Here is an 11,880-nt window from a genome sequence, read left to right as displayed (position 1 = left end):
AACCTCTGTCACTCAAGAAATTCCAAGGGTTGTAGAAGCTCTTCAGGGACAAAGACCAAACATGTATTTCTTACTGAATCACACAAGGCTTGTGTAGTTTCTTGATTTTTTGTTTTAAAGAACAACCCAGCAGATGAGAAGACAACTTGGTGGTCACAGGAATTTCCAAGTTGCCCAGCCACCCTGCCCTATACCTCCCTTATGAATTAGCCCCTGGCCTATCCAGAATTCTGTCACTTTCAAGAACACACTCATAATTCTTCAAATCACATTTTGAACTCTTGCTTTCTGGCTAATGGATTCTGAATTATTCTAAACTAATAATTATTCAGGCTAAGCCAAGCTACGCTCTTTAACTCTTTTTGGAAGGAAAGGGGGTTATGGGAACATTACACATAGTTTGAGAGCATCTTATGAAGAAACACAATTAAGAATCCTTTGCCTAAGTCACATAGGATGCTATTCTTCCTAGGCTTTTTAAATTTGTTGGTTTTTTTTTTTTTTTAAAGTCCTATGCTGTAGTTTTTTCCCTAATAGTTCTCCGTGCTTCCCTATAGTGAGGGTAAAAAGGACCGGAGATGCCTTCCTATGAAATTCTGCTTCAAGACCTTCACAGACTCCACCCGCTCCCACACCCATCCTTTTACCCAGCTAACCTCTCATCCTTCTTGTTTGTTTGTTTGTTTGTTTTTAAAGATTTTATTTATTTATTTGAAAGAGAGAGTAAGCACAAGAGTGGGGTGAGGGGCAGAGGGAGAGGCAGACTCCCCACTGAGCAGGGAGCCTGATGCAGGGCTCGATCTCAGGACCTCAGGATCACACCCTGAGCCAAAGCAGACACTTAACCAACCAAGCCACCCAGGTGCCCCCCCTTTTTAAGTGAGCTCTACACCCAAAGTGCAGCTTGAACCCACAAACCTGAGATCAAGAGTCACATGCTCTACCGACTGAGCCAGCCAGTGCCCCAAACCTCTCATTCTTTTTTTTTTTAAAGATTTTATTTATTTATTTATTTATTTGAGAGAGAGAGAGAATGAGAGATAGAGAGCACGAGAGGGAAGAGGGTCAGAGGGAGAAGCAGACTTCCTGCTGAGCAGGGAGCCCGATGTGGGACTCGATCCTGGGACTCCAGGATCATGACCTGAGCCGAAGGCAGTCGCTCAACCGAGCCACCCAGGCGCCCCAAACCTCTCATTCTTTAGATCTCACTGTAAATGCCATTTCTTCAGAAAGCCCTTCCCTTACTTACCCACCCAATCTCAATTAGGACCCTCTTAGTCTCCTATAATATGCTATAATATCACTTTATAATTTGTCATAATTTCTAATTGTCATTTGTCATAATTTGGGATGTCATCATTTATAATTGTACACTTTTGTGCATTCTGTTAACATTTATCCTGCCTTCCTCCTCATTGAAGGACAAGCTCTGTGTGGGTGTCCAGAACAGTGTGGCACATAGTAGGTGCTTCACCTATATTTGTTAAATGGTTAGCAGCTTTTCTGTAAAGGCCTAGGATTTTCTTTTTTTTTTTTTTAAAGATTTTATTTGACAGAGACAAAGCGAGAGAGGGAACACAAGCAGGGAGAGTTGGAGAGGGAGAAGCAGGCTTCCCGCAGAGCAGGGAGCCTGATGCGGGGCTCGATCCCAGGACCCTGGGATCATGACCGGAGCTGAAGGCAGACGCTTAACGACTGAGCCACCCAGGCACCCCAAGGCCTAGGATTTTCTAAACATGGTATGCCCAGTCATAGCTTCTAGTTTCTTGGGATACAAACTATTCATGGAGTCTTCTGAACACAGGGCCACGTCACAACAATAACCACATTTTTAAATGGCTGCTATAGTCCACATACTTGTGTGCTGTTGCTTCAAATGCATTGCTAATCTTCACAACGGCCCTGTAAGGTGGGGATTTCTACCCTATTTTATAGACAAGGACACCAAGGTTCAGAGAGGGAAATTAAATTCCTCGCAGTCACATAGCTAGAAAGCAAACAATCAGAACTCAAACCCAGCTCAAGAGTCCAGGGTCTGTGCCCCTTCTTCTCAACCTCCCGGGGGTACAGTCCAATAGGCCTGAGCACATGAGAGACCACGAGAGCAACAAGTGGCCCGTTTCTGGTATTTCTTTTTTTTAGCTGATGGTAAATAACATATTTTTGTGTTTAAAAAAAAAAAGGACACATTTTAAAGTATAATATGGAATGAACTTAAAAGAAATTTTGAACGCAAAACACGGAAGTTAAAAGAAATGCCATGCCTGTTGCCCAGGCCTACCTCAGGAACCTCCATGGAAAAACATGAAAAGCACTTATTTGTCACTCTTTCTTCATTTTATGTCCCTTTACCTTGTTGCTGGTTTTTTTTTTAATGCCAGCCTTCCAACTCAGTCTTCATTTTCCACTCCCACCCCCCTTTCACCAGAAAAATTTAAACATTGAAAGAAAATGGCAGTGTGTCGGCCACGGGCATGTCATTTTCAAAAGCGTTAGTCATTTATGAGGACACCTTTTTGTAGGTACAATAAATCTGATTGATTTTTATTACACATCTTAGTTTAGAATCACTTTTACATTCCTAGACAAAGAGATGATACAAATAAATATCAATTGTAAAACTTAGAGCCCCAAGTATTGGCATATTCTTTGTCTAAAGGTAGCCAAAGAGAAGGTCAAGATCAACAGTAACTCCAAAGAGCCATAAAGCCCACTGCCCCCTGCCTGCCCCAGGATCACTCCTTTCATAAATAACCTCAAAAGCATTTCATTCAAGAAAACAAGGGCAGGGAGAAAGGGAGCAGATTTCCAAACAGCACTGGACCAAACCATGTGCAGTAGACAACAGCCAGGCCCACTGTCCTTATCCAGTTCCCTCTGAGCACTTTGATTATGGCTTTTAGAGTATATTAATAGCCCCATTTTTGTCCACTGATGGTGTTGAGATGGCCCAAGGTGTTGTTTGCAATGAGCCTGGACTGTAAGTGGGAAATGTGAGGCAGAACTGATATCCCATATTAGTGGGGAATCGACACTTCTCAAAAGCTTGGCAACAATTCTACATTCAGTGAGGGAGGCCTTACAAGAGTCAGACAGGAAAAGCAGAGAGTGGCCCAGGCCTGAACTGCAGAACTCTCTGACGCCCTTGGTCATGGAGGTGTGGGTGGTACAATTCAAGCAGCATGCAGGCATTCGATGGGGAACAATCCAACGTTAGGTCAGAGTCTTAAGAAAAGTGCTTCATGCCTATGATTTGTGGCCTTGGGTTCTGAATCCAGGGATCTGGGAGACATGTGACTTTCAAATAGGAAGCCAGATACATTCTTATTGATCAGAGAAAAATGGGGCTTGATGAGGGTTGCACACACAGTCTCAACCTCTTCTCCCAGATGATCTTCTTAGATCCTGTTCAGACTTGCTTCCAGACTTCGCTAGCTGCTCCTGCACGAAGACCCTCAGATGGCTTGGAACATAGCATAACTACAGACATGAAAACCAGGTGGGTCCTCTACACATCTGGCTCAACTCAGAGCCCAAAGCAGCAGCTTTCTGGTAGCAGTGAGACATGCTCCTGTCTGCTCTACTCAAATATTTATCGGATCCATTTTGAGAGAAGAAAAGCACCAGAGACTGCTTGGGGAGGGACAGCTCCACCTCCTCACAGCTGTTCTACCTGGTCTCACAGACTGCCAGACAAACACAGCTGTGTATAAGGCAAGCTTGCTTTAATAATCCTGCCTGCCCACTTGGCTTTCTTCTTTTGCCCTCTTAGAAAAATTCCACGGTCACTCAACCACTCTTGCTCAGAATAGCCACCTCAAGACATCGGTATTAAGGTACAGTGTTATCTGCAGTGTTCAGTTCTCAGATGTACTAGATGAATATTTTCAGCCTATGGAATTCGGACTAGCTTTGAGGGAATGTGGTGCAAGAGAAAGGTCTAACTGGCAGATAACCATCTTAGACTATCCACCTCATCATTTGGTTCCTATTCAAACAGGTAAATTCTTAATAAATAAGAAGCAGGGTGTGATCCCAAGAAAGATGAGGGAAGGCTCCATTATGCTCTGGGAATTGCTGAAAAGGGCCCTGGGTTTCAGAAAGAATGGAAACTAAAAAGGAGATAAGCTGCCAGATGCCAGATCTCCATTTGTAGAATGCAAAGACATTGCACTTGGTACCTCCTCTTTCCCACGGGTTCTGATCCAGAAATGTGCCCTGGGAACTCAGCAGCTGAGTTAAAATATAACTCAAGGCCCACCTGAGTCGCCACCTTCCGGAGGCACCGTGCCAGCAAGGTGCACCAGTGTGGCAGACCTGAGGACTCCTATTGTCCCCTCAGGCTTGGCTCGTGGACTCAGACACTCACATGGGAGCACTTCCAGCCTGCATTAGTCATCCAATGGGCCTTTAATACAGACAAAGGCAACAACTGCACATTAGCGTATTTCTAAAACTGGGCAAGTCCTTTGTCTCTCTCTTACAGACACACATGGACAAACTCAAAGGACACAGGCACCACTGTGCTTGCACACCCACACACACTTATGAGCTTCTCTTGGGGGGAAAATGAGTAACATTCACCTAATGACCAACACAAAATGAAGCTTTGAATTTCAATAATACAGAGAACTAAAACTTATAAACCGAACTAGTATACGTAAACGGGAATTTCTAACTCTCTCCTCTGAGCTTATTCAGTCACAGAGCCACCCCTGGCCACCACCTTCAGCTCTGCCCACAGGGAGCCACAGTTCTAGCCTCAGGTGAGTGTTCTGCGGAAGGCAGGCAGGACCCCTCTGCTCCCATCCATTATACCTTCCTCTCCCACCGCCCCAAGTCCCACATCTCTGTCTCCGCACTGCCTAATCACCCTTAGATGCAGACCGGGAACAAAATGGGGAATTCAAAAGTGCCACTGTATGTCTCATTCCCCCAACTCTTGTCCCATCAGAGAAAACAAAGCCAACCTCCCTTTTCCCATAAAATGGGCCCACGGCTGAACATGCTCTGCGGGCAGAGGAGGGGCCCAGGCAGGGACCCTCAGAGGACGTGTGCAAGGGAAAAGATGGTGACAAATGAAAAGTAAAGTGACACAGTGTATGGACATGGCATCAGCTTACAGATTTATGTCATTGACAAGGATGGTCAAGGTTTTAAGGTTTTTAAAGAAGCTGTTTCCCTAAACTCTCCAAGGAGGCAAAGGGAATGTTGTTTCTATTGCTTCACAACATTCTTGGAAAACATTTCCTTATTCAGCAGATCCCAAAGGCCTGTGGAGCCTATCGGGGGCTTGGATCCAAATGAGAATTCTCATTCTACCTACAGGAACAAGCACCTATTCAAGTTCTAGGGCTTTTACTTTTCAACCTCACTGTCATTTTATCCTGAGGCTCCACAGACTTGGTCCTGCTCAGGTGACTCCTGATTCTGCCCTGTTGTTCAACAAGAAAGGAGCCCAGCACAAAGAACAGGCTAGAAAAGGAGAGGGGTGAGGGAGGGAGGGCGAGGGAAGGGAGAAGGCAAGGGAGGAGGGAAGCAAGGTCACTGGTCATTCTCTTGCTTTCCATTTCGACTATCACACTTTACCTTACCCATGCATTTCTGAGATGCTAATTAAAGGACATCTCCCAGAGTTGCTGCATGCCAGATGAGCACCAGCACATGTCAACCAGATTACGATGGTTAATCTGCAAAGAGGCCAAAGCTTCTCCCCAAGGGCATGGTTCTGAGTTTGGGCTTGAAGTCCTCTCTGCAGGTTTTTGCTCGTCTCTTCTCTCAGAAGGCAAAAGCTATTTACACCCTGGGAGAGGAGGAACTGGCTTTACTTGGGAACCAGTCCTCGAGACTGTGGATAAAGCTGAGATGCAGGGGTTCCTGAGGAAGAGGAGGAGGGTCCCGACTTCCTTCCGCTTTTAGGCCTGCAAAAATCAAGCACATGTTTACATGTCACGTCCCGTCTCCGTCCCCAACACAGATCAGATTCCTTTCTCGCCAAGTACCCTCAGCCTTTCCTCACTGGCCTGAACGCCAGTAGACCTTCAACTGTAAAACCACCAGACCGGCACAGCCTGACCCTCTGTGCATGGCCAGCATGACCCGCCAACCGAGGCGTGACACCTCAGGGAAGGGACCGGCTTCTTGGCAACTGTTCTTCCATTTATATCAGATCTTCACTGTCTTTTCCAAATTGGTAAAAAAATACTGTCTGCAGGTAGAATTTCTTCCATTTTTCGTTTTCACCCATTTGTTGTCCTTAAGCTTTTTTTTTTTTTTTCAAGATTTCATTTATTTATTTAACAGAGAGAGACACAGTGAGAGAGGGAACACAAGCAGGGGGAGTGGGAGAGGGAGAAGCAGGCTTCCCACAGAGCAGGGAGCCCGATGCAGGGCTCGATCCCAGGACCCTGTCATGACCTGAGCCGAAGGCAGAGGCTTAACGACTGAGCCATGCAGGCACCCCTGTCCTTAAGCTTCTAATCCAAAATTTAATAGGACAGAATTTCTAATTTAGCACCAAATTAAGTACTTGGTTATTTAATGGGTTATTTAAATGAGGTAAATTCATCAGTGAGGCTCAGAGCCTAGATTGTGGATTTAGACACACCTAGGTTTGAACCCTGGCTCTGGATTTACTTCCTTGACCTTGGCTACTTTCTAACAAATTCTCTAAGACTCAGTTTTCTTACCTTAGAGATTTTATAAATGGGATTAATGATAACATTTATAAGTTTTTGCAGTAAATCAGAGAATTTTTTTAAAGCACTTAAAAAGGCCTAGTACCTGGCAGGGACCAAAGAACTGTCCCCTATTTCACGAGAACACATGCTCCTTATGGTAGGAACTTGGGCACATTAGCCATTCTGGCGTTCATTAGACTTGACATAATGCCTGAACCATAAGTATTTGTGGAATAAATGAGTAAACATAGGAGTAATATGGCAGTATTTTCTGGTGTGTTTTGTAAAGCGTTCCATGATAAACCTCTACCTTCATTTGTCCTTGTTCAAGCATGTTCTGTTTAACCACAGGTCATCAAAAGCCACTCACCTGGCCTTCGATTTCTTATTTGTCGTGCTTTCAAAGGATGACGCATCCACCTGTATCTCATCTTCATCCTGCAGAGCTGCATCCAGTGCAGCCTGGACTTTGGGAGCAATGGCGGGGCCCTCGTAGTCTCTGGTGGTCCGGCTGGGCATGTCCAGCTCTAACAGCACGATGTTCTCTGCCTGCAGGAGCACAGTCATAACCAGTGAGGCTGGCCTCTAATCAGACACAGAAAGTACAAGCAAACCTGCCCCCCTCCAAAAAACAGAACTGCACATTTCTTGCTACTCAGAGCCTCCCAAGAGCCTGTAGTGACATAGTTTTATAACTTTTTTCCTGGTGAGGATACAGATGTTTTTTATCTTCTTCTCTGGGCTTTCCTCTATTTCCTTAAAAAAAAAAAAATTTTTTTTTAAACAATGAACATATATTATACTCTAAGGGGAATAAGCAGGGAAAAATAATAAGTAGAACCCATTTACTGCAGACAATGTGAAAATACAAAAAGGTATAAAGAAGACGACAGTAATCACTGATAATCTCACCACCCACAGCAGCTCTGATGAACCTTCTGGTTGCTGAGGGAAGGAGGCAGGTAGGGAGTACATATGTCGAAGGTATGTGGCAGTGTGTGTCTTGTAACCACATTTTATAAATCATACCGGGCCCTGCCTCAGAACTGGCCTTGTGGCTGGATTCCTTCACCTGATAGCCTGTGGTAGGCCTTTCCCTGGCTCCTACAAACGGAGATGAGTGTGTAGAGGGAAGAACACCCATGGTACATATCTCCTCCTTCAGCTCTTCCCACCCCGTAGAGTTCAAGCCCCAGAGGGGGCAGGAGGGCCACTGCAGGGAGAAGGTGGGGAGATGGAGGGGCTCCATCAATCAATGTTATATATTGAGATGCTGCTTAAAGTTTCTCTTCATGGACTAGGTCCATTGCTAAAAACATCTGAAGCCACTGCTTTAAATTCTACCTTTGGATCAGGCTAGTCCCCTGGAAACCCACGTGTTTTGATTTGTAGGCTTTGAAATCATGTTTTTGTTTTGAGACATGAAATAATGGGCAAGAGATGCACCCTCTGAAACTGCTAGGAAAATGCTTCTGAGGACTCTGATACATCATTCACCTTCCGCTATAGAAAACCCCACCTAATGCAGCTTTTTTGCTTTTGTTTCCTTTATTTTAAACAACTCAGCACCAGGAAGAACAGTACCTGAGGAACTAATTAATCCCAATCTGTTTTGCTCTGGTGGCCAAGGGAGACTCAAAAACAGTTTAAAAAAATAACACAGGTTCCCCTCTGATATAAAATACAGATAAGCAAAAAGAAGGCAATTTGAATCGAGTGCACTTCCATTAACCAGAGATAACCAGTTCACGTTTTGTTATATTTTACAGTAGCTTTAATTCATACATAAACTTCCAGTACCAACTGTTTCATAACTTAATAATACATTGTGTCTCCTGGTCCATCCACTTACCAGCTACCTACTAAGCCACAGGACCTGCTGCAGAGAGGAGGTAGGAACATCAGTTAGAGAAAGCAATAAAGGGCTGAGTGCATGGCCTGCATACAGCAAGTGCTTAGGAGTAGAAGTCCGCACAGTATTATTGCTGTAAAATGTTTGGGTCATTAAATAGTCCTCAATTATGTCACTTTAAATAACTACCTTGGGCGCCTGGGTGGCTCAGGTGGTTAAGCGACTGCCTTCGGCTCAGGTCATGATCCCAGGGTCCTGGGATCGAGTCCCACATAGGGCTCCCTGCTTAGCAGGGAGCCTGCTTCTCCCTGACCCTCCCCCATCTTGTGCTCTCTCTCTCTCTCTCTCTCACTTGCTCTCTCTCAAATAAGTAAAATCTTTAAAAAATAAATAACTAACTAACTACCTGACTGACCCACATCCCGTTAAATGGAAGTACCGACCGCTCTTTAATTCATCTCCATCTCCTGTCATTACATACCTGCCTTCCCTCCAGCCTTCACACAGAGCCATTTTCAGGCTTCGTGTTGATGTTTCTTGGCCATTACTGACAGTATGTTTGTGCTCTCCTCCTTCCCTAGGCCTAATTTTCTAAATCTCATTCTATTTTACCTTCTTATTCATAATTATTTGTTCTTTCTATTGTTATTTACTTAGTATATTTATTATTTGTTATAATTGTTATGTTAATATAAATGTCCTCAGGAACCTCTGGAAAGAGGCAGGATACAAACTCTGTGACTTTGCGGAATGGTGCCTGAGGGTTTACATAAACCTAACCTCCTTGAAAAGAGGAGAGAAACACAAGGATGATCTTCTCACCCTATATCGGGCCTCTGGACGAATCATCATGGACATTCTTGCGTGTTGGCTCAACGGTCTCTTATATCCCACAGCTGAGACTGGCCGCTTCATCATCTGCTGATTCCTGGAAATGGACTGCAGTGGTTAAAGCCCTGGCTGGAGTGTGTTCCGCAGTCCCAGGATCGTCCTGTGGAACCAGCTCTCAGAAGACACTGAGCCTATTTAACTAGAACCTGAACCTAGTAACTCCCTGGACTGAGGGCTGCCTTGCAAATGGGGCAGGAACTGCTTATATTTTCTGTTTGAGTTGCGTTCTGATTCGAATGTGAACATCATACAGCTCTTAAATTGAAAAGGATCAGAGTCATCATCCCATTCTTAGGTGGCAGGCGTGAAGCACAAATGTCAATATTCCCCATCCCCACATCCTTGGCAGACCCCAGACACAGACTGGAAGTCCTCCTCAACGCTGTGTCAGATTGCCATACAATATGACATCTATCTAGGTACTGCCCCTCCTTTGGCCTAGCACGCTTCACTTGACAGCTGAGGAAGCGCAAATGCAGGAACTTGGGAAAGGTCATGAATTCACTGTGATAGTCCCCCAATTCCTACCATACCCCTTGGGCCAAGTCCAGCTTTCCCACATTTTTCCCCTCCTCCCCACCTTAAAATCAATAGTGACTTACTCCAGTCTGGTTATAGGATGTAATTTCCAATGATCTTCCTCTTCATCAAAGAAGGATCTATTCATAATTTTACTTTTTTCTTCCAGAGGGATAAAGTTTTCTATAATAAGATGCCTGTAAGAGCACACACATGAGTGAACACAGGTGGACAAAGAAGACAGCTGGGGCACAGGCTATCCTACACACGGAGTCATCACGTAAGAGTCAGGCCGCTCAGCAAACACTTAGCGGGCAGGCACTGTGGGCCGACCACCAGGCAGAGAGTTAGGGTACACACAGGAATGACACTTGGTCCCTGCCTGAGACAGAGAGGTAATGGTGTGGCCCTCTTAGATATGACAGGTGCCAATGGTGGGCTGCCCTAGGACTCTAGGGAGGTCACTTCTGCCCAAGGAGAAGCAGCTTGAGGAGGAGAACGGAGTGAAGAAAAGTGGCCATGCCTGGACTATATCAGAGTGAAAATGCGCTAACTGAAGTGTCTCTTAGAGGGCCACTGGTACTGCCAACCCAGCGCATCAACTTCCAAAATGCTGAAAACAGATTAGAAGGTAAACGGTCTTCTTCCCATGGATCGATGCCCAAGCTAGAAAACTTCCCACTCTAATCACCAGGACAAAGAGCAAGACTGAGTGGATTTCAGTCCCTTAGAGCACTGAGAATAAAGACCATTCCTGAGAAGAGTCTCAGTCTGAGAAGTGCTGGGGAACATGGCGAACAATGAAACTGGAACCCACTGGATTGTGTCTCTCCATGGTGACTACTGTCCCCTGCCACATCTCTGCATTCACGCTTTCAAAACCTCAGGACAGAACAATGTCAACGGGGTGTTAACGTGGGAAAGACACACAACAAATACCACAGACGTGTAGGGTACTGACCGTGAGAAAGAGGCTGACTCACTGTTCATTCAAAAGATATAAATAAGAGATATAACAATGAAAATGGCTTCCCTAGGGAAAAAATATTTCAGAGAGATGAAACTTTCTACTTATTTTGTTTGAAACATTTAAGAAATTATTTTTATGACATATATTTGTTTTTTTCTGATTTTAAAAGTCCTATTTACAGTAGGAAATGTGAAAAATACAACTACATACAATTTCACTATCCAGAGATAGCTATTATTAATATTTCGACATTTTGTTTTGATTTCTTTTCTAGGTGTACATACCTAGAAAGAGGACACATTTAATTATAAGGGCTCCTTCCAAATTTAAAACTTGGTCATTAAAAGAATCCCTCTGAAGAGCTCTTTAAAGAAAAATTCCAGCTAGGGGTGCCTGGCTGGCTCAATCTGTAGAGCATGAGACTCTTGATCTCGGGGTTGTGAGTGCAAGCCACACACTGGGTGTGGAAATTACTTAAAAAAGAAAAGAAAAGAAAAGAAAAATCTCAGTGAATGTTGTAGAAGGACTGATAGAGAAAAACAGTATTTTGCAACCCCTAATGAAATAATAATTTCAGACAAATTATTGTTGGTTGAAACCATTAACTCAGTCATTCTTAAGCCAGGCTACACGTTAATATTACTTACAGAGTTCTGAAAAATATCTTGCCCAGACCTCATGAGAGACCATGTGTTCACAGAACCAGCAGGAGCAACAACTAGAATTTGTTAGAAATGTTAAATTCTCAGGCTCCATCCCAGATGAACTGAATCAGACTCTCTGGTATGAGAACCAGCAATCTGTACTTAATATGCCCTTCAGATGATTTGGTGCCTGCTAAAGCTGAAGGACCAATAAGTCAAAATCTTCGGGGTGGGGCCTTTTTAAAACTCCTTATATGATTTCCGTGTGCAGCCAAGGTTGAGAACTAGTGCTTCAGAACTAGCTTTCAGTTAAAATCCAGACTG

At 44.3% G+C, this 11,880-nt stretch overlaps 1 protein-coding gene across 4 annotated transcripts in view; it reads right to left on the bottom strand.

Annotated features, from left to right (window-relative positions):
* Positions 1-2,513: 2,513 nt before the first annotated feature.
* Positions 2,514-11,880, bottom strand: part of KIF3B (kinesin family member 3B) — a 61,458-nt gene continuing 52,091 nt past the window's right edge. For all 4 annotated transcript variants that reach the window (XM_028118536.2, XM_028118532.2, XM_088026744.1 and 1 more), the window contains 4 exons: positions 10,026-10,139; positions 9,355-9,460; positions 7,051-7,229; positions 2,514-5,921 (listed from right to left, as the gene is read on the bottom strand). In XM_028118536.2, the coding sequence (XP_027974337.1) occupies positions 5,825-5,921; positions 7,051-7,229; positions 9,355-9,460; positions 10,026-10,139 (496 nt within the window). In that variant the 3' untranslated portion in view covers positions 2,514-5,824. The remainder of the gene's footprint in view (positions 5,922-7,050; positions 7,230-9,354; positions 9,461-10,025; positions 10,140-11,880) is intronic.

Source organism: Eumetopias jubatus, unplaced genomic scaffold (assembly GCF_037043125.1).
Source record: "Eumetopias jubatus isolate StellerSeaLion01/CBP00866 unplaced genomic scaffold, mEumJub1_p1.0 scaffold_9, whole genome shotgun sequence".
Taxonomy (NCBI): domain Eukaryota; kingdom Metazoa; phylum Chordata; class Mammalia; order Carnivora; family Otariidae; genus Eumetopias; species Eumetopias jubatus.
This window is presented reverse-complemented; position numbering and strand designations above follow the sequence as displayed.